The sequence below is a fragment of the Arachis ipaensis genome, chromosome B1 (assembly GCF_059453495.1).
Source record: "Arachis ipaensis isolate K30076 ecotype BB chromosome B1, ASM5945349v1, whole genome shotgun sequence".
In the NCBI taxonomy this organism is placed as follows: Eukaryota; Viridiplantae; Streptophyta; class Magnoliopsida; order Fabales; family Fabaceae; genus Arachis; species Arachis ipaensis.
Window position 1 is genome coordinate 137,656,436 of NC_142436.1, and position 22,068 is coordinate 137,678,503.

Below are 22,068 nucleotides of genomic sequence, written 5' to 3' on the forward strand. Positions count from 1 at the left end.
TTTTCATTGTATGTTTCTTAATATTTATACAAATAATTAAAAGAGAAAGACTACTATTTTTTATCTATAAATTTTAAAATACTAGTAAAATTATCCATAAAATAAAAATTAATATTATATCTATAAAAGATGAATTATACTTGATAAGATAAGAGTACCTAAATGTTAAATTTTTGTTAAAGTAGATAATTTGAAAATTTTAGTTAAATTTTTAATAGAATTAATAAAAATTTAACGTTTAAATATTTTTATTAAGAATAACTCATCTTTTATTGACACAATATTAGGGAAATGAATTCTCTCTATTGTTAAAAAAAATTGAGAGTGTAAAGTGTGATTTTTAACTTTTTGTTACTCTCTCTTTCTCATATTTATTCTTGATCCCACTTATAAAACTAATGATAAGAAATCACACTTTATTCCATCAATTGTTAAAAAAAAATTGAGATGATCCATTTCTTAATATTAGTTTCTTTCTTTTGCAAGTAATTTTATCAATATTCTGAACAACCATAGATAAAAACAACAGTCTTTGTAACTAAAAGTGACAAACGAGTAGAACAGTTGATAATAAATGTCTACTCACATTAACACTATATAACAAGCAGGTGTTTTAAGCATGATGTATAGTTTTGAAGAGTATTACAGACCAATGCATCTTCCAAGTCATAGGTTCAAAATAGTTAGTTAACATACGATCTCTAGGATCAAGAACATGTAACATAGTTTTGCTTGTTTTCTATTATACATCCACATGAGCGCATGATGTTACAGAAAACAATACAATTCTACACATAAAGGTACACCAGCATCATAACTACGTTGGCATTCCACAAGAGGCAGTAATACTTGCCAGAAATCCATTCTTTGTTTCAATTAAGAAGCAAAATCTTGTGGACTATTGTCATCATAAAAGCTGTTCTCTATGTTCCCTGGACTATTGTCATCATAGAGGCCAGCCATGTTTTTTGAGAAACCATAAGGGGCTTTGCTAAACAACCTTAAAAGTTAAAAAATAAACTCAATGAGAACAATGATTACAACAAATCAATAATCAAATACAACAGTAAGGTTTTAGCCTCTGCTCTTATTCCCTGACCAATTAATCATTAGTCAAAAGTCAAGTAATGGTTCTTTATTCTGTTTTAACATAACATAGTGCTTATTCTGATGCATATACATATTGAGAATGTGCAGAGATATAAAGAAAGGGAGAATAAATATCATGTTTTGTTGATTTTTTTTCCTTTTTTTTTAATTCTATATATTAGAGTTAATAGTCAAATTAGTCTCTAAAAAATAGCTCGTTCTTTAAATTTGTTCTTGAAAAATTTTATAAATCAAATTACTCCTTCAAACATTATAAATTATCATTTTTATCCTTCAATCATTCAATTAATAATTTTCATCAACGATTGATGATATAGAACGTTAATTCACTTAGCATATCCAATTAGAAGCTAAACAAATATATTTATGAAAATCTATCAATTTAGTGTCGTTAAGTTATATTAGGATTAGGGTTTATATAATTACAAAAAATTGATAGATTTTCATAAACATATTTGTTCGACGTTTAATTGGACATGTTAAGTGTTATGTATACTACATTCTATATCATCAATTGTTGACGGAAACTATTAATTGTGTGACATATGAATAAAAATAATTAATTTGTAATCTTTTAAATGACTAATTTAACTAATAAAAATTTTCAAAAAATTTAAAAACTATAATCCGACTATTAACCCTGTATATTAGGTACGTTTTTAATCTGTATACGAGTGTGAACTGGTAACAAATGAGATTCAAGACATGTGACATTAATGGCTAATACACCTGTTGCGTGACACGATTGATGTGTCAACAAAATATAACAATTGGTTAAGACTTAAAGAGTTGACTAGGCAAAGACAAAAATGACCTACCAAACGTAACATTAGGGACCAAATAATTAATTTCCGGAAGCAAGAACTAAAATGGAGTACATTTGCAATTTCAATAACTAAACTGAATCTTTAGTCAATACAACATTAATGGAATTTCTAACTTGATTAGCTAGAACCATCATCAAACATGGCATGGAACTAATTATTAGTACCTGACTCGTCGCTTCTCAAGAAACCTCTGAAGAGATTGTCTACGTGCTAACGGAAATTCTGAAGAGAAAAAGAGAGATCAAGAGAAAGCAACAAAATGTTACATCAAAGTAATAGAAAACAAAGCTAGCATGGAATCAATGCTATCATATATATATATCCCACCTTGCAGCCTGCAAATGGAACTCTTTTCTGCAGGAAAGCACACAGATTGTTTTGAAGGCAAGTTGTTGGAATTTCTTTGTGCAGGAGAAGAACTTGTGGAAGTGGGAATGAGTGGAGTGAATGAAGATTGTGTCCCAATTTTCACTTCAGCAGACTTGGCATATGCAGCAGCAATAAGCATTATCTCTTGCACCTGTTGTTAAACATTACAAAATATATTTTAGCATTGTCACTCTGTGACCTCACGATCACAGGTTCAAATACTGCAGTCACTAATATAATTATCAAGTTAGACTGTCTATATTATATTCTCTGTGTTAGAGATAACTATTCATCTTGCCTCCTCTTATCAGCTTTTGAAATAAGTGGTTTCATAACAGAACTCTGTGTTAGAAAGTTTTAGAGTTCGATTCTTTGGTAAATCCCAAAAATAAAAAAAATAACATAAGATAAATAAAAACAAGAAAAAAGAGACTTATGCAAATATCAAACAAATCCAAAAGAAGTGAGTGATTTCTATGACACTTTTGAGTGCAGGTACATAGAAAGTTAATACAAAGCAAAGGGAAGGAATGAAATCAAAACTCTTTTGCTACCTTCTCTGTATTAATTCCATCATAGACAAAAGTGTTCCCATTGAATAAGATGGTAAAATGAGTTGGAGCTGATGCATTCAGTCCAGATGCTGGCATTGGCCTGAAGAAAATAAGGAAAAAGCAGAGTATACAAAGTGTCGGTAGGTTTGACAGTTACAAGAGAAAAAATTTAACTCATTCTCTAAATTTTTAAATAAAGAAAGTTTTGAATTTTTTATTTTTTTATATATTTAAAACATCATACATATTACTCAGTTAAGAAGAAAAATTAATACTACCCATTATTATTCAGAGTAGAAGGACATTTTATACAAATCTAAAGGCTATCATATAACTTTAGCTCATAAGAGATTAGTGTAAACTTCTAGAAATAAAGATTATCGTATATAATATTATATAACCTCATAACTTAGGAGAATTTGGTGCAACTTGTTTAGAAGGTTTTACTACTAGCAATCCGATTTGGTGGGTAGAAAATAAATTTCAAAGATAGCCTTTTTTTTTTTTTTTCATTCCAGGACTATGAGACACCAAATAAAAGTAAAAAATTTAACCTCTTGAACTTGGCAAAACTCAGATTATTTTAGATTTTAGAAAGTTGAACTTAAGCCTATCCCTTTTGAAGCAAGCATGACTACTACCTTTTCAGTTTCCCATTAATTAAATAATAATCATTAATAAAAATAAAAAATAAGATACTGAATTCAAAACCATAGGGATTCTCTCTCACCTCACATGAATGGATATCCTATTATAAAGAAAAGAAATAATAAATAAATAGTAACAAGAAGGAAAGAATAACTTAAAAAGATGTTTTTTTTCTTAAAAAAAAAGTGTAGAGACATGTGAGTTATGAGAGACAGACCAGTTAGCAGGAAAATGCATCATAGAAGCATCATCAGCCATGTTGTTGTTGTTGGAACCAACATTAGCATCACCAATTCTTTCCATAGCATGATGAGAACCTTGCTCTCCTCTACCAACAAGCTCCAACTCATCAGGTTTCAAACAAGCCATGGTTGAGATTTTTGGATAACACAACAGATCCAAAAAACAGAAAGAAAAAGGCTTAAAGATGTTTTAATTATTTTGTTGACAGGGCACAGTGAAAAGCTTAAGCTTTTTATTGTATGGTTATGGATCAACTGAGCTGGATTTTGAACGTTTTGTTGGTACTTGAATAGTTGAATCAGACCGCTTTCAATAAGAAGAGAGATGAGAGAGAAAAGAGGAGGAGGTGCCTTCCATTGATACCTTACAGTGTCTGGTGGTCCCTCTCTCCAACCAAAACCATTAATTATTCTCCATTTTTCATAAGAAACATGTGCTTTTTGTGCATAAATCCTATTCCATGTCCCTTTTAAATTTCATTTATTATTATATTGTGATGTATATCACTTTGCATTATCAGTGTCATTTGGTTTGTTTCCTGCCACAAGGGCCATTGGAAATTTCCACTCCATCCTTCTCTAACAAAAAATGGACCGTGATATTTGGAGACACTGCTTTTAATATAAAACCAGAAAAATATGTTATGTTGATTTAAATATAAGACAACATAAAAAAAAAAAATTATTAGTCACTTATAATTTCTCATAAAAAATATTAGGAGTCTTAATTTATTTATTTTTTAATTATTCTCTTAATTTCTAAATAAAAGTAATTAAATATTTTTTTATCATCTTCTTTCTAAAGAGTAAGCTATATATTTGAGTTTTTTTACCATTTTAAATATTAGAAAGATAGTTAAAATAATAAATTTGAACTTCTAATAATTACTCAATATAAGTATTCTAGGTATTTGAAAAAAAAATTGTCATACAAATAATAGCTTTTAAGTACTATATAGTATAGAATACTTGTTTAGTTTTTCTATGGGCAAACTTTTTGTGTTTTAAATGATATTTATTTTAGTTTAACAATAATTTTAAAAAAGAATACAAGGATAACAAAATAAATAAACTTGTTTGAAAATTTAGTCAAATACAAAAATAAATAAAATGTCTATATAGTTTTTACAAAAAAAAAAACTGTCTAAATTTCAATTAAATAAAAAAGATTGGAAACAATAGAAAAAAGATAGAGACTAGACACTTCTTTTTCTTTTTCTCTCTATTTTATACTTATGTATTTTGGAAAGTTACTAAAGCAATCTTAAAAACTAAAAAACGAAAGATGGTTCATTTAATGTTTTATTTAATTTTAATAACTGCCTAACTTGTTTTTTTTTAAAGACAAATTTACTGAGTTTTGTTGACATGTATTTGTACTAGATGCAGTGTATATTTAAATAGTTTACTGGGAAGCTAATAATATAATTACAATTACTGATTATGACCTATTTTAGTATTTTAAATATAAAATATTTTGATATCTAATATCTAACCTAACCGTGTGTGTGTTGTGTCTTGTGTGTATACCATACACCCAACCAAAGATTTGGTATGATATAAAAGCAAGAAGCAAATCTTGCCAGAAAAGTTCAAGAAAAAAATTACCATTAACCAAAGCATAGGGTAAATAATAATGAAATGAAGTGGAATTAAATAAATATTATAAGAAAAATACAAATAATGCAAATTTGACGATTGCAAGTCAAGCAACAACCTAAGGGAAGTTAGAATTGTCTTCATAATAATGAAAACAATTCTAACTTATTCTCCAGGTTGTTCGTTATAGCTTGACTTATGGTCGTAAAATTAGCATTTTCAACTTTTTTACAGCATAACTTAATCTAGCTAGTCAATGGGCGTAGAAACTAGAAAATCAGGAAGGTGATGCTCTAGAACAAGCAGAAGTTCTCTAGAATTGGTAAGATCATCAAACACCCTATCATCAGTATTCCCAAGCCTTCTTGTGGCCTCCACCAATTGTCCCCTAAGCCTTTGGGAAAACAAACAGCCACCAGCTTTGCTACACTCTCTATAAAGAGGGAGATAAGCAATAGCAATTATCAATGGAATTGGAAGATCTTTTAAACACCCTCCCCATTTAATGATTCTTAACAGGTTCATGTAATGCTCTTGTCCTAGCCTTACTCCTTCCAAGTATGCTGCTTCTGACCAATGCTCATGGAGAAAAGTCCTTAGTTCAGAAGCAACACCCTCATCCTCTGATTTAGCAATGATATCTGCAACAGCATAAGTAGATGCAGGATCACCTAAGAAATCGGATTGCAGCAGAAATGCTACGCCGTCAAGAGATCCGCCGCTGCGCTCACCGGCAGCCTTGATAATTTCGATACTAAGCGTAGAAAGGACATGCCGAGGTACATGTGGAAGAATGTATGCAGCTATGTCAACTTGGCAGCTAGAAGTGGCTGCTGTAAGGGCAAGGCATAGCTCCATGTCTCGGCTACCCCTTTGTACAAACCACTCAACAACTTGAATGCAGCCCCTTTCGGCAGCTCTCATCAAAGGGCCTAGAAATGCTATGGCATTCCCCTCTTCCACCAAACACTCCATAGTCCCTATTTTGCAATAATGGGAAGCAAAGCCTAATGCCAAGTCAACATCAACATCCAGGTTATTCCTTTGTGCAATCTCCACAATTTGATCCCAACATGACATAAAACAGTTTTAGCACACTTACTATACAAACATTTTAAAATAGCAAATCAACTATAAAACACCAAAATTAAGCAATTCACTTTGTCATTAATCATGGAAAGGAAAGTTGGCTACTTTCAATACTAGAAAATTATTAATCGACGGATCTAGGATAAAAAAAGTGAGCAAAATAAATATCAGAGTCACCTGCAATAATATTCTCACGAGTTCTGTACTACCAAATCGCGACGCCTCCAAGAAGCACTGATTAACATTGTCAGCACCACCATCTACTAACATTCCCAGTAAACCTTGGATCACAGTAGCTGATATGCCAAGTGCCCAACTTGGATCAAATGAGCTTGAGAAAAGAGTAAGAGGAAAGCATGCCGCATCAAATGCCTCACTGAAATCCTTCCCTGTAAGGCGATTTCCAGCAAGATCAAGGAACATCTTAAAGCCAGATAACTGGAGCTGGACCTCAATGGCCGAGATGTGTCCAACATTATCGACATCCTGAAGTCGTGAATGGGCGCTTATACATTTTAGAGCCCATTCGGTAAACTTTTGAACCTTAGCACTAGCTTCTACCTTCAAGATTTCATCACCATTGCACTCTTGGAGACGCTCATGCAACCTAACAAAAGCAAAGTTCACATGTCATCCTCATATGTGATAACCCCCTTCCCATTCATTTTCAATCCGATTGGATCCAATTGAATCACTACTTGTTAGTGACTGAACTCTCATATAAACATCATTTGCTATCAAAAACAAAATGTCAAAAAGAAAAACACTACAACAGAATGAACAACATTGAGTAAATCAATTGTACCTTTGGGCCATTATACTAATTGTATCAGCAAGGCATACTGTCCTGCTCTGGCAAGCAGAGACACATGCAGCAAGAAATGAAGTCCTTTGAACAGCTCTTGTGAAGTCACAAGCACCGTCGGCAACTAACTTCTTGATAAATTCAGTTATCCCTTTAAGTTCCACCTCTGTTCTCAAGAACCATATGGAATCTACTGTGATACACAAGGCATCATTAAGTGTTTGTGGATCGGTATACAAAATCAAACTTTCTGCTAGCTCCCAATCATGGGAACTCACTGCACCTTGAAACAACCGACCGATTTCAATCCTTTCTTGTCTACATAATTTATTTTCCAAACCACTTTTCTCAATGCTTCCTGGTTCACAATCTATAAATTCTGCAGATTTGATCTTCTTGGCATTGCAACAATAAGAGGTTGCCATTCTTGATTCTTTCCTCATAATTGGTGCTACAGTCAATAAAAATTACATTGCTAGCTCCCCTTTCTCAACTGCAAAACCTTGAATTTCTTTTCTTTGGAATTTCATTTTGTTATTTTCAGAATTCATTTACAGAAACTTACGTCAATTGTTACAAACCCTAACTAATAAACAGGTAATAATAACGCATTAAAAGAATCCAATTGATAATTGCAGACATATAAGGAGATTCGGTAGTCAATCATAAGATACCAATACCATAAGAATCACAATTAGAATTAGAATTGCATATAACCATTTCAAAAGACAATAGTTGTGCGAAGGAATTAAAATATGTTTGGCAAAGGAATACTCAACAAAAAAAAATTCAGGAAAGAAGAGATAAAACTATAAATTGCAAAACCCGACCGCAAGAATTAGTGGATAGCTGAAAAACCTGATTGATTGTGAGAGAAACGGAATGGATGGAAGAAAACCCCCTTGCCAAACCAGTAATACTCCTTGAGACTTTCATATTTGACCCCAAATATAGATTCGTATATCCCATTTTAAACTTCCATTTTGGATTATACTATTCTTGTATGATTTTGCAGTATCACTTGTTATTATAATAAAATATACCTTTCCACAGTTAAAACTTAAAAAGAAAAAAAAATTGAACGTTGATATTTTATATTTTAGACGAAAAAATCTGTCAAATATTTTTCATAAAAGTGATTACTTCAATGATATATGTGAACTATTAGATTATTTGATATATTAAACCGAATATATTTAATTAAATTATCTAGCTATTTATAATATTATTTTTATATAAAAATATTATTATTGAAATAGTTACTTTTTAATAATATAAAACCCATTGCTACCATGCCTAAAAATAAATGCCTAACACAAATACAAAAAAATAGAGTCCACTAACAATTTCTTTCTCATCACCAACAGTTACTCATATTTAGGTAAATTAGGCACCACTTTAAAAGGTGGCAAAGAATTGTTCAAATACAGGTTGTAAATAACTGATTAAAAAAAATATTTAATTAATTTTAAAAATTAGATTTTTAATAATTATAATCAAAATTTAACCTAATTTTATTTTTCACTCCTACTCATCCCACAAATCTTAATTTTTTAGCGTCATTCGTTGCGCCTCTATCCTAATTTTCTTCTTCTTCAGCGCCGGCATCACCTCTTCCTCCTTCGCATCGCCATCCTCCATCACGTCGCGCCCCCGTCCTCGCTAGGGCTGGCAATTCATACCCTACACGCGGGTACCCAATCCGGTCCAACCCGTTCGGGTAGAGTAGGGTATGGTCCGGGTATGCCGTACCCTACCCTACCTTACTCGCACTTCATATATAACACATATTTTATAAAAATTAGGTATATAGCAGTGTTGACCGGATCGGCCGGTTCGACCGAAAAACCGATGAATCGGATCCTAAATCGGTCCGGTCCGCTAATTAGACCGCACAAGGATGAGAACCGGTATGAACCGGTCAAACTCGTAGTAAATCGGTCCAACTGAACCGCTGGTAATTAAAATTTTGCAAAATGAGTGAAGTGGGGTTCGAACCCCTGTCCTCAATAAAAAAGGGGCATGTCACAACCACCAGACTATCAGTTCTAATTATCATTTTTACAAATTAATATATATATAGGTATCTTTTATCAAATATATTTACTTCTATTTAATTTATTTTAATTTTAGTTATAAACTCATTTATTTTTAAATTGATTATATTTTTATTTAATAATAATTATAAATTCACTAATTTTTTCTTTTTATAATTATATAATATCTATTAATATTATTTTTTAATAAATATTTGTAGTATATAATAGTATAATAGATATAAATTTATTAATAAATTATTAAATTTTGAAAATAATTATTATTTTAATATAAAAACAAAATAAAATATTTATGATACATTAAAATTAATAAAATACTTATTATTTATGTTTCATATTATTTTAGAATAGTTGAATATTCTTAAAATATTAGTAAAAATATATATTTTAAATTTTAACTTTAAATTTTTTACTATTTTTTATTTTTTATTTACATAGGACTGGGTTAACCGATTCAACCAGTGACTCACCGGTTGAACCAATGACCCAGTAACCCAGTAACTTGACAGGTTCGATCACCGGTTCGGTTCTGACAACTATGGTATATAGTGAAGAAAGTGAGAGTTGAACCCACAACCTCCCTTATATAATGACTTACAATAAATGAACAACCACTAGAACTAATTAGTTAATTTAGTAATTTAGAGCATTAGTTTTTTATTTTTTGAGGAGTGCTACACATACAAGTCATTTTTGTTTACAAGTCTTACAAGTTGGGCTTAACACGCGCGTTACAGAAGAAGAAGAAGTTGGGCCTAACACGCGCGTTACAGCGTGAATATAAATGACTTGTATGATTTGTATGGAAAAGCGTTCTCTCTTTGCCTTCGATCTCCTTCTGTTTTTTTCGATTTTCATGGTTTCTGAAATCAAGCTTTGAAATTGTTTTGAAGATGATGGAACTTTAGAAATACACCCGAACGATTACAAAAATACACCCAAACGATTACAGAAATATATCCAAAGAATTACAGAAATACACCCAAACAGTTACAGAAATACACCCAAAGGATTACAGAAATACACCCAAAGGATTTAAGAAATACGCCCAAAGGATTTAAGAAATACACCCAATATAGGGAGAGACAGTATATTTCTTCTTGAAATCAATACACCCAAGGATTACAGAAATACACCCAAAGAATTACAAAAATACACCCAAAGGATTTAAGAAATACACCCAAAATTCATTGAAGTACACCTTATGCATAATTCAGAACTCTTTCTCTTTTTCCTCCTCATCTTCTGCTGCTGCTTCTTCTTCAAAAATGATTTCAGAGCTTGATGTCAAAAAATAATGGAAATCGAGAATAACGAAGAAAGAAAACAAAGAGAAAAGCACGTAAATGAAGAAGAAGAACAGGAAGAGGAAGAAGAACGTGCAGCAAGAAGAAGAAGAAGAAGGAGAAAGAGAAGGCAAGAAACGTACCTTGAATAATGTTTCTTCGTTTTTTCTGGTGATTTTGATGAAGGAGAAAGAGAAAACGAAAAGAGGAGAAGAAATTTCAATAAAAAAAGAAGGAGGAAGAGAAGAAAAAGAGACACGGAGAAAGAAGAAGAAGAAGAAGAGGAAGAGGAAGAGGAAGAGGAAGAGGAAGAGAAAGCACGGAGAAAGAAGAAGAAGAAAAAGAGGCACAAAAAAAAACGTGAAACGGCGTGTTTATAAATGACTTGTATGACTTGTATGGAAAATCACTTGTATGTGGAGAATTACTCTTATTTTTTATGTTATTATTATATATAAAATTCGAAATGATTGAATTTTATATTTACTTTGAAAAATTTTGATATTTCTGCGGGTAGGGTAGGATAGGGTAGGGTTTAGAATTTTAGGGTGCGGATAGGGTTAGGGTTGAGAGATTCTCAAACCGCGAGTAGGGTAGGGTAGAGTTTTAATAAAATTTTCAACTCGCGGGTAAGGTTAGGGTAGGGTCCAAACCCTACCCTACCCTACCCATTGCCAACCCTAACCCTCGCATCGCCCTCCTCAAAGAAACTTCCATCTAAAATAAAGAAACATTCACATCAAATAAAAAAAAAACATCTACTTAAAATCAAAGATACATCCGGCTAAAATAAAAGAAATCCAATCCATCATTAAAGAAATATCAGAAAACATGAAAAGGAACATTCATTATCACCACGAGACATATGAGTGGCTGCGTTGATTCTTCAATTGGTGGGACACAGGGAGGGTTCGGGACGATTGACGGCGTTGCTTTCGAGGAGCACAGACGTGACCGAGCGCAAGGGAAAAGTGGACCAACTTTTTTCGTTCAGAACGCCGGCGGGATGCAGGGGAGGGGAGGACAAATGGCAGTGTTACTTGTGGGGAGCATGGTCGCGGCACGACGGAGGAGAGAAGAAGGCGCGTAGCGACAGCGTCACTTGCAGGGAGAATAGGAGCGGCATGACGCATGGGAGAAGGTGCAGCGGCGGCGGTAAGGTGCGTCGGTGACGGCGCGACAGAGAAGGGGGAGTGAAACGGCTACGGTAACAGGAGAAAAAGGTGGAAGGTAAGAGGCTAGGGTTGTAATGGATAAATGGGGTGGGATGTTTTTTTTTAGTGGACCTAAGATGTAGCCCATTGTTTACGTTGTCGCACCATCCGTTGTCTACCTAGTAGAACTCTAGTATAAATTAGTTTATAAAATTGTCAATCCATTTTTAATAATAATGTTTAATGTATTTTACACAAGAGAGGATCACAAGATTAAGATTATCGACAAAATTTTGCCACCGCTAAAATTATTGCTTGCATCTCCCTTGCATATGCTAATTGTTTTTGCCTTACTCTTGACAACTTTTTAGAATAGTATGCAATAGGTGACCCTCTTGGCTCAAAATTGGACCAATTCTTATCCTCTAAGCATCGATCTCTCATCGGTCTCTAAGGTAAAAGGCTTTGAAAAGTCCAAAAGTATCGAAATAGGAGCATTTGAAAGAACTTGTTTTAAGTGTAGGAAAAGCTTCTGAAGTCTTACAAGATCAAACAAACCCATTCTTCTTTAGAAGGTCTGTTAAAGAGATTGCAAAAACAGCAAATTACTTGATAAAATTATGGTAGTAGCTGGCTAACCCCAAAAATGCTCTCAATTGTTTGATTGAGGTAGGTAACGGCCACTGTTTAATTGCTTGCACTTTAGAATCATCCACCCTTACTTTTTCCCTTGACACAATATGTTTAAGATAGTCTATTAAGATTGGCCAAAATAACATTTGCTGAGTTTAGCAAATAGAGCATGATTCTTTAAAATTGACAACACACATGAAGTGGTGGATGTGGGATTGCTAGTCTAGACTGTACATCAGTATATTGTCGAAAAAAAAACTAGCACAAACTTTCTCAGCACAAACCTTTGCAAAAATAGAGTTCATTAAACTCTAGAATGTGGCAGAGACATTTGTCAAACCAAACGGCATCACACTCCATTCATATAGATAGGGGTATTTAAAACCAATCCAAACTGAACAAAACTGACTAACCGAATAGAAAAAACTGAAATCGAAAAACCAAAAAATAATGTTTTGTTGTTTTTCTACGGTTCAATTCGTTTTTAATTCTAATAGAAAAAAATCTAACTAAACTGAACCGAAATTCTTAAAAACCCTAAATAAACCCAACCACCCAAACGAGGATCACCCATTCCATTCAACCTAGCCGCCACTGCCTACAATAACCCTAGCGCACACTCTCGAATCCTCTCGCCCAAAACTTGTACTCCCACACTCCACAGTGGCATTGTCCTATTAGCCCTGAAGTCGCCACTGAACAACACCCTCGCGGAGGCGCGTCCCTTTCTCTACCCCTCTTCCTCATCGCGGATCCCTCTTTTCGGCGTGGCCCCTTTCCTCATCGCGCTTCCCTCTTCTCGTCGTGAACCCCTTCCTCATCGTGCTTTCCTCTTCTCAGTGCAGCCCTTTCTCCCCCTCCCTTCCTCGTTGTCCTCCACGCACAGCAATCACCATCTCCTGCACACCGTGTCTCTTCACGCACCAGCAGCTGCCATAGTTTCTCACCCACCTCAGTCGCCGTCTCCTCCACAGCAACCGCCGTCGTCCTCAAGAATGGAGTCTTCGAGTCAGGTTGGTTCAATTTCTGATTCAATTACTGTTAAACATAATTTTTTATTGCGGATAGCGGCTCACGGCGGTGAGCCAAAATTTCGCCATAAAATAATGGCGGATGGCGTTGCGAAAAATGGCGAAAATGGCGGATTACCTAAAAAATGCATATATATATATATATACAAAAAAACATGCAGAAAAATTGCAAATATAATAAACTATAAAATCTAATATATATAATCATTTTTGTAGTCATAAAACATCCAATTAATGCAGCAAATATAATAGCAAATGTAGGAAATAAACATAAGACATAGAACATAAAAACTAAAAACTTAAAAGAAAGGCCAAAGCCATTGTCTCATCATGTCTTTAAACTAACAAATGATAAAATAAATCATCTAAATTCTAGCTCTCATCGACTTCATCCAAATTAACACAGTTTTTATCGTGCCCCTCTGCCCCCTCATCATCATCTGATTCAGTATCATTAAATTGAATCTCCTCTTCTTCATTTTTGGAATCTTCTGAATTTTCAAATTCTGGTTCTTCCTCTTCCACAATTACTACCTTTCCTTTTTTGGAGGCCTTAGACCCATTTGGTCCACCCTTTGGAGCTGTAGGTTCTTTCCTTTTTCTATTTTGTTGTCTTCTCCTAGTATTTGCCGTAAGCTCACGTCCCCCCATTGCTTCAAACACAAGGTTCCAACTCAAAGTGTTGTCACCTTCATGAACTAAATCAGCATCATCTTTCACATTATCATCACTTTGAAAGGTGGCAGTCCCAAGTTCTCCAACAAGCCACTCATTACACTCATCAATGTCATTGAGTGTAATAGGGTCAACTTCATCTTTAAGGTTATACCTTTCGATAAGCTGTTGGTTATATTTTATAAATACCAAACTCTCCATCCTTTCATGATCAAGCCTATTTCTTTTTTTAGTATGAATCTACAAAAGTATTAAATATAATCTAAGTAGCTATGGAGTTTGGAAGTTTATTATTTCTAAATTTTAACGAGTTTAAGTGATACTTTACATGCTCAAAAATGCTCTAGTTGCGCTCACATCCTAAAGCACTACAAGTCAAGCTCAAAATCTTGATAGCAAGGTCTCGCATGTTTGGAGCTTCATGCCCGTATGTCTGCCACGAAAATACTATAAAATTAAAATAAATTTGTCTTAAGAATTTAATTAACACTCTAACTAAGTTAATAATGCATTGGAGGATTAATCTTACCGGGTGAAAGCTTTTTCCTCTGAGATTTTGCAAAGGCTGATCCAAAAAGTCCATAGCCGGCCTTATATAGTGCTTGCTCTTCTAATATCTTCTCTTGCACAGCTATACTTGGCACCAATCTAGTGATGCACTCAAATCACCCCTTTGTAACTTCTAATTCAGCTCAATACGAGGATTATCATAAAACAACTCCGAATTCAGAAAATGACCGGCTGCATGCAATGGACGATGAAGTTGGCAATTCCATCTGTTGTCAATGATTTTAAAAACTTCAGAATATTTGCTCACATAATTAGAAAATGTTTTCATGATGCATTCATTTGCATTCTCCATTGCTTCATATATATAATCCATTGGTGGCTTTTTCTCCCCATCAACAAGTCGAAGCACCCGAACAAGAAGACCCATGATCTTAAGGGTGTACTTGACATGATTCCAAAAGGAGGGCCTAATAACAATATTTGTTGCCTCCCTCCCCTTTGCCTCCCTTGACAACTTATTCCTTACCCACTCATCCGAGATGAATATTCTTCTTAGATTTCCTTTCTCCTCATAAAGCCTTTCCAAAAAGAGAAATGAAGTGGCAAATTGGCCGACTGCATGCCTCACCAATTTCTTGCCGTTTGTGAAGTGTCTCAACATGGATAAAGTGCTAGAGTGGTTATAAGTGAAGCTAACCAAAGAAATGGCACTTTTATGGTTTTTTGGATTAATGGTATCCTCCCAATGTCTTCAAACATCAAATCCAAATAATGGGTAGCACACAGGGTCCAAAACAAATTTGGTCTTTTCTCCATCAGCAACTTACCGGCTAGAATATAGTTGCTCCCGTGGTCATTATAACTTGAACAACATTTTGCTCCCCAATTTCCTCAACAATACCATCAAGAAGCTCAAACATTTTTTCACCCATCTTCACATAATCAGAGACATCAATAGACTTCAAAAATATTGTCCTAGCAGGAGAGTTTACAAGAAAATTGATAATACTCCGTTGTCTCTTATCCGTCCAAGCATCTGACATAATAGAGTAGTCATACTTTTTTCATTGTTCCTTATGAACCTTCAACAAGTCTTTGGTGTATTCTAACTCCTCATTAAGGAGTGGAACCCTTAGAGCATGATAAGTGGGAGCAGATAAATTAGGACCAAAGCTTCCAACAGCCCACAAATATTTCTTGAAAACTCTTCAACCTCACTGGATTCAATGGAATCCCAGCTTGGTAGAACCACCGTGCTATGTATCGATGAACTCTACGAACCGCTTCCTTATTACATGCTTCCTTGATATTCTGTTGCCTCAATTTCTCCTTTTTATTTCTTGCAATGGCATTTCGGGTCTTTTAACAAACAAATCCATTGGACCTCTCATAGAACTTGCACCCCCTCTAGCTGCTGCCATTGGAGTTGGATTTGGAATTTCATCAATTCCTTGAGCATCTTCCTCTAACAATCCAAACCCCAAACTATCTAAATCAAGCTCCCTAGCATTGATACTATGTTCCTCCATGCTTGCCGATGTAGCACTTTGTCTTCTTTGATTTTTTTCTGCTTGTAAAACTCCCATAATTCAGCAATAACATCCTTTGGGACCATTTTATATCCAACAACATTCCCATGCTTAATCATTAAGTGCTCCTTTGCCCGTGTAATTCCTCCTTTCATAATTTTTTCACAAAAATTACATATTGGTGTCATTGGTATTTCCTTCTTCCACAACACTAACATATTTTCACCCTAGGTCAATTCTACTAGCACGGACAACAGCTGTAGAACGAGCAGGAGCAATTCCAGCAGCATGGTCAGCAGAGGTAGAGGCAGGGGCAAGGCAGGGATAGGGGCAGGGACATCAAAATTACGGGCTGGTCTAAAAGTTGACATAGTGAACTGAACTGAAAGGAAAAAAAATTGGAGGAAGAGAGGTTTATAAGGGAAGAGAGTGAACTAGTAAAGTGAGTGAACTGAATGAAAAAAAACGAATGTATGTACTATAACTTCTACGAACTAGAAAAAAGAGGGAACTGTGGTGATGAGCGGTGGGGACCATCAGCAGTGAAGGGTGGCAACGAACGGCAACAGGCGGTGGCGAAGATCGGCGGCGACGGGAGGCACAGAGATGAGAGAAAGAGAACATAGATAGATATCCGTTTTGGACGTCAATCAGAGAGGAAGAGTCGTTTTTGAATTACAGCGGCTGAAGTGGGTTACATGTATCAATTAGACTTTTGCTAATTTACCTAATTACCCTCGAGTTTTTTTGAAAAATCCAAAAAAACCTGCCATTTTCGCCATTTTTATGGAGGTCCACCATGGCGCCACTGCAATTGTGGCCGCCTTTTGCCTGCCGTGAAAACCACGTTGCGATGGCCTTTGTATGGCGGCGAGGCCAAATCCCGCCACGCCATACCGTTATGGCGCCGCCATGGCCACTATTTTAAAACACTGCTGTTAAACATATTTTATTATTGATTTGTTGTTGTTGATTATTGTTCAACCTATTGAGTATTTGTTGTTGCTGGAAACATGTAAATTGTTATTGAGTATTTGTTCAACCTATTTTATTTTGTTGTGCTTCTACTTTTGTTAATGTTTTATATTATTCTGTGATTACAATTTTAATTCTTAATGATGTTTTTATATTTCTATGATTTCATGTTAAGGCTTTATGAAATAGTAGGACATATTTTCATTTGAATTAATTGAAAAACCGAATCAATCAAACCAAAACAAACCGAATTTAATTGATTGAGTTTCGTTCGAATGGTCTCAGTAAAAAAATTTAATCAACTGAACCAAACTACTAATATAAAATTGGATCGAATTATTTTTTCTTAAAAAACTGAACGAACACCCTATATATAAACCTTTATGTGTCCTAAAAGCTATTTTAAAACAATCCCCAAGCTTCGCTTGAATCTGATGATACCCAACCTCAAATCTAACTTAGAAAAGAACTGCGCCCCAAATAGCTCATCTAATAGTTCATCCACCGTTGGCATAAGAAGCAAGTCTTTGATTGTCACCGCATTTAAAGCTCAATAATCTATGCAAAAATTTCAAGTGTCATCCTTCTTCTTCACGAGTAAAATCGGGGATGAAAACGGGCTCGAACTTGGTTGGACAATCCCTTCAATTAGTATTTCAGCAACAATCAGTTCAATTTCTGTTTTCTAGCTATAAGGATAACGATACAGTCATACATTAATAGGTGCAGCATTAGGGACTAGATTAATTGCATGATCATGGGACCTTGGCGGTGGAAGGTCGTGGAATATCTGAAACACCTCTATAAAAATCTGCAACAACCAAGCTAATTCAGGTTCCATATCTATTGGTAGGTCTAATGGGGTTGTAGTTTCTCATTCGAATCCATAATTTCAAGAGTGTATGATGCATAAATCTCATTAGTGGCTTGGAGACGCTTGAATTGATTAAATTGCGCCTGTGTTGGGACTTGTTGAAGCTCAGTAATGTCGCTTAGGGGTGTTCAAAACCGATCCGGACCGAACTAAACTGACCAACCGAACCGAAAAAATCGAAAACTGAATAAATTGAAAACCAAAAAAACCGAAAAAAATGTGTGGCAGTTTTTTTTGCAGTTCGATTCGGTTTTCGATTCTAACCATGAAAACCTCAATCGAACCGAACTGAACCGGTGAAGTTAAAAACCCTAAAATAACCACACCCCACCCCCCACCCCCAATTCCCCATTCAGCTGCGTGACCTAACCCCACGCCTCCCACTCCCAGTCTCCCAGCGTGACCTAACCCCATTCAGAGTGACCGTTCCCCCTTACCCCAATCGGAAGTGAAACCTGTTGATCTCCTCTCACAGTCGCGCTCTCCCCTCAGGCCTTCACATTCTGCACCGTTCCCCCCTCGAAAGTGAAACCCCATTCTTGAGTCTCGAGGCCGGCGGCAAACTCACGTTGCAGCACCTCCCAGCGCCGCGAGAGACCCTTCCTCCCAACGCCGTCGAACCTCTTCGCGGACAGAGCACCACGAAGACCCAGCACCAGCACCACCCTCGCACCCAGGCGTAGCAGTCTAGCAGAGCACCCACTGACCCGGCAGAGCACCCACTGACCCAGGCGTAGCAGTGTTTCTGGCCACACAGGCACCCACAACACAGCATTCCTCAATCTCCCACCCACAACACAGCAGGCACCGGTTGGCCCTCTTCCAATGCTCTTCCTCCTTCCCATCCACTTGACTTCAAGTTTGATTTTCTCTCCTTCTATGTATCTGAAGCTAATTAGACATATTAGGTTTATAATTATGAAATAGTTAGGGTTTGATTTTGTTAATTATAATTTCTGTGATTCTGAGTCGCTGGATTTGTTTAAGGTTTTGTTATTTTCTTCTTAATAACTCTGATTCTGTGCTTCTGAGTTGCTGGGTTCAAATTTGCTTGTTTTGCTTAGTTCAAATTTTGTGATTCTCTGATTCTGTGATGATGTGATTCTGAATTGATTTTTGGTTTTCTACACTTATTTTGCTTGTTTTGAAATTTTGTTAATAATACTGATGAGTTATTGTGCTTGTTTACTGATTTTGTTAATTTTAGTTGTTTGTTTTGAGTTGATTTTGTGATTTAATTTATTAATAATTCTGATTCTGTGATTTTGAGCTACTGGGTTTAATTTATTTTTGCTTGTTTTGAGTTGATTTTGTGATTTATTTGCATTCAATTTCTGCTCAATCTATTTGTTCATTGTTGCTGATTGTTGTTCATTGTTGTTCATTATTTGTTCATTGTTGCTGATTGTTGTTCATTGTTCATTGTTGCTGAATGCTGGTAATTTTATTTTATTGTGTTTCTGCTTTTGTTTTTTTAATTATTTGTTCATTGTTGTTGATTCCTAGTATTTGTTGTTCATTATCTAGTATTGGTCTTTGGCAGGATATAAGAAGAGAACTTGGAGTTTGTTTTGATGCTAGATGTGGAGCCACAATATTCAGGAGCAAGAATAGAGGGGGATGTTGTTACTTTGGATTTTGTGAAGAAAATGATGGATGATTTCAAGAATTAAAAGTGCTTACACAAATGGTACTTAAGCATAGGAGTTCATTAATAACTTTGAATTTCTTTAAGTGTTATCACTTACTAACTTTGCTTGTTTTGTCTTGGTTCTTGTATTAGTTATGCATTCCAGATTGTATTGCAAACCAGAGAAATGTTGAAAGCTTTGCCTTCTCTTGTTGATATAAATGTTTTCGATGGCAAACATTTTACTGTTTGTGGTGATGTGCAATAATTCAAAAATAGAAAGTGTGTTGAGCAAATATGGATACTTGTGTACCACATCTTTGTGCAGACAAAGAGTAGGACTCCAGAAAAGAATTTATGTACTTAGAGAATGATTAACTTGAAAAGAAAGTTAAGTTTCGTTAATGATGTGGATTGTGTATTTGTGTTGTTACAATAATGCCATTCAATGAATTAGTTTGGTTCTGTTCTTTCTAATTTGTTCTTGCAACTTTGGTAATTTATAATAGTATTGTTTTTTTTTTTTGAATTGATTGAAAAAACCGAACAAACCGAATCAAACCAAACCGATTTTAATTGGTTTGGTTTGGTTCGGATGGCTTCGACAAAAAAACCAAACCAAACCGAACCGCAGTTTAATTAAACGATCGGATCGGATGACATTTTTCTTAAAAACCGAACCAAACCGCACCGCGAACACCCCTAGTATCGCTAACTGGTCCCAGTGCCGAAAGGTAATAAATTTCTTCCAATAATTCACTAGGTGCGTGTCCAAAGTTTCTAGTCAAATATTACCCAATAACAGTTCTTCACTTGCAATAGGCAAAGCAAATGCTTCAATAAAGAGCATGTGATTTTGAATCTTAACTGGTAAATCTCTTATGTCGCCTTCACATTGTAGTAATTCACTTCTTCCCACTTGTACCCTAAATTTAGGAGCTTGGTAAATTGGAATAGCTAACCGAGTTGCTAGAGAGTGGTGAATAAAATTATTCAAATTGCCCTACTCCATTAGAATATGGATCTCCCTGCCATTAATAGTTCCGGTGAAGCGAAATGACCTCCTTGTTGGTATTCCAATGAGAGCATTATAAGAAAGATGGAAAAGCTCCTCTATAATCACTTCTTCCACCTTCTCTGGCTATTGACTCTCTTCAACCACCTCTACCAATTCTTGTTCTGGTAGAAATTCCTCAACCGATTATATAATAAAATAGTATTTGGTAGCACATTTGTAATTGGATGAGTCTCTCATCACATCTGAATCATATTCCCTTCTCCCTTCTGAATTGAATTTCGGCTGGAGATAATTTTCTCATCGATCATGGTTTAGGTGGGGATGATAACAATGGTGGAAGCTGTGGTTGTGATTGGGTGGCAGGGGCTTGGGTGGGTGGTTTATTGATACGAGTGAAATTGGGTTTAGTGTAAGTAGTCTAGGTCGTTGGTGCACCTGCGCGCCACCTTTGAGTATTGGGGAAGAACTTCTCTTCGAAGAGCTTGGCAAAAGCTACTGCTGGAATAAGTGAGGCTGGGTGCCATGCCTTAATCTCCCGTCTGAGTTCAAGGTGTAACCCACCAACGAAACAATCTAATAACAGGGTATCATCCATACCGTAAAAACCATCAAAATAGTTTTTCACAAAGAAAGATTGTTTAAGCACCAGTAACTCTTTTCCTAGGGTTCTTAAATTGGGATGAACTAAAATGTATATAAATTGCAATAGAAAGGGTGAGCCAATTGTTTAGCATATCTAAACTTTCACATATCTTAAACCACGCCAGTGCTCACTCTTCTAGATTCCCTAGCACCAGATCTAACCTCTACTCTTCAAGAATGTCATAGATTCTGAAGAACCTCTCAGCCCTATATATTCATTGAAGTACATCTTCTACCCTTAAGAATTTGGAGAATATCTTGTTTAAGTACCATTAAGTTGATAGAAAAATATCTTTTTTAATGAAAAAATTTTCTCTTTTTTTAATATGTTTGGTAAATTTTTAGTAGTAAAAATAAAAATTCTAAAAAAATAAAAAAAAAATTTGAGAAGCTATAATTTTTTACATCTTTTTTAAAAGATCTTTTTTTCTTTAAAAAAGATATTTTTCACATGATAAATAAACAAAAAAGTAATTTTGTATTGTTATACCCAAACATAATTGATAGATAAAAAGATTTTTTTAGATAAAATATTCAAATATAAAATTACTTTTACTTTTTCATAAGAACTTTTAAATAAAGAAAATTCGAAAAAAATCTATTCTTAGAAGCTCATCCAAACAAGCCCGAAGTCTACCTTCATTTGCCGTGGGGTCGCAAAAACGAACCGAGCCTGTGGCCGACACGACGCCTCTTCCATCCGTTGAGCCAATTGAACCTGAATCTAGGCTAAGGTTTGCACAATGGTTGCAAACCATTCGTTGTGTCTATCGACCTATTCTGTCAGCTTCATTATGGCCGCTTGCATTGA

At 35.0% G+C, this 22,068-nt stretch overlaps 2 protein-coding genes, 1 long non-coding RNA gene and 1 pseudogene across 6 annotated transcripts; 1 reads left to right on the forward strand and 3 right to left on the reverse strand.

The window, feature by feature from the left end:
- Window positions 1-567: 567 nt before the first annotated feature.
- On the reverse strand, window positions 568-4,206 carry LOC107635719 (protein TIFY 3B). The gene is made up of 5 exons (XM_016339279.3): window positions 3,726-4,206; window positions 2,861-2,960; window positions 2,265-2,457; window positions 2,102-2,159; window positions 568-1,000 (listed from the first exon to the last, which is right to left on the reverse strand). Exons 1-5 carry the CDS (start codon window positions 3,875-3,877, stop codon window positions 877-879), a joined length of 627 nt encoding a protein of 208 aa, XP_016194765.1. The 5' UTR covers window positions 3,878-4,206; the 3' UTR covers window positions 568-876.
- Window positions 4,207-5,379: 1,173 nt separating this feature from the next.
- On the reverse strand, window positions 5,380-8,244 carry LOC107635730 (ankyrin repeat protein SKIP35). Of its 4 annotated transcripts, none has more exons than XM_016339297.3 (4): window positions 8,102-8,244; window positions 7,244-7,694; window positions 6,616-7,045; window positions 5,380-6,402 (listed from the first exon to the last, which is right to left on the reverse strand). In XM_016339297.3, exons 2-4 carry the CDS (start codon window positions 7,684-7,686, stop codon window positions 5,599-5,601), a joined length of 1,677 nt encoding a protein of 558 aa, XP_016194783.1. In that variant the 5' UTR covers window positions 7,687-7,694; window positions 8,102-8,244; the 3' UTR covers window positions 5,380-5,598. The 4 variants fall into 4 exon arrangements, with proteins under 4 accessions (XP_016194783.1, XP_020958812.1, XP_020958814.1 ...); XM_021103153.2 differs by having other exon boundaries at window positions 7,244-7,745; XM_021103155.2 differs by having other exon boundaries at window positions 7,244-7,736; window positions 8,102-8,243.
- Window positions 8,245-13,153: 4,909 nt separating this feature from the next.
- On the reverse strand, window positions 13,154-15,971 carry LOC148578549 (uncharacterized; annotated as a pseudogene).
- Window positions 15,972-18,349: 2,378 nt separating this feature from the next.
- On the forward strand, window positions 18,350-20,066 carry LOC148578550 (uncharacterized). Its single transcript, XR_015899794.1, has 3 exons — window positions 18,350-18,826; window positions 19,511-19,657; window positions 19,751-20,066. It is a non-coding gene; the product is annotated as an uncharacterized LOC148578550 (long non-coding RNA).
- Window positions 20,067-22,068: the final 2,002 nt, after the last annotated feature.

What these genes read in the sequence shown, in the direction of transcription:
- LOC107635730 (XM_016339297.3), bottom strand. Translation starts at nt 7,686, where the DNA reads ATGAGGAAAGAATCAAGAATGGCAACCTCTTATTGTTGCAATGCCAAG. An exon ending in ATTAGTATAATGGCCCAAAG is followed by an intron (nt 7,046 to 7,243) that starts GTACAATTGATT and finishes TGCTTTTGTTAG; the next exon opens with GTTGCATGAGCGTCTCCAAG. An exon ending in TCGTGAGAATATTATTGCAG is followed by an intron (nt 6,403 to 6,615) that starts GTGACTCTGATA and finishes CAAATTGTGGAG; the next exon opens with ATTGCACAAAGGAATAACCT.
- LOC107635719 (XM_016339279.3), bottom strand. Translation starts at nt 3,877, where the DNA reads ATGGCTTGTTTGAAACCTGATGAGTTGGAGCTTGTTGGTAGAGGAGAG. An exon ending in ATGGAATTAATACAGAGAAG is followed by an intron (nt 2,458 to 2,860) that starts GTAGCAAAAGAG and finishes GTTTAACAACAG; the next exon opens with GTGCAAGAGATAATGCTTAT. An exon ending in CTTGAGAAGCGACGAGTCAG is followed by an intron (nt 1,001 to 2,101) that starts GTACTAATAATT and finishes TTAACTTTTAAG; the next exon opens with GTTGTTTAGCAAAGCCCCTT.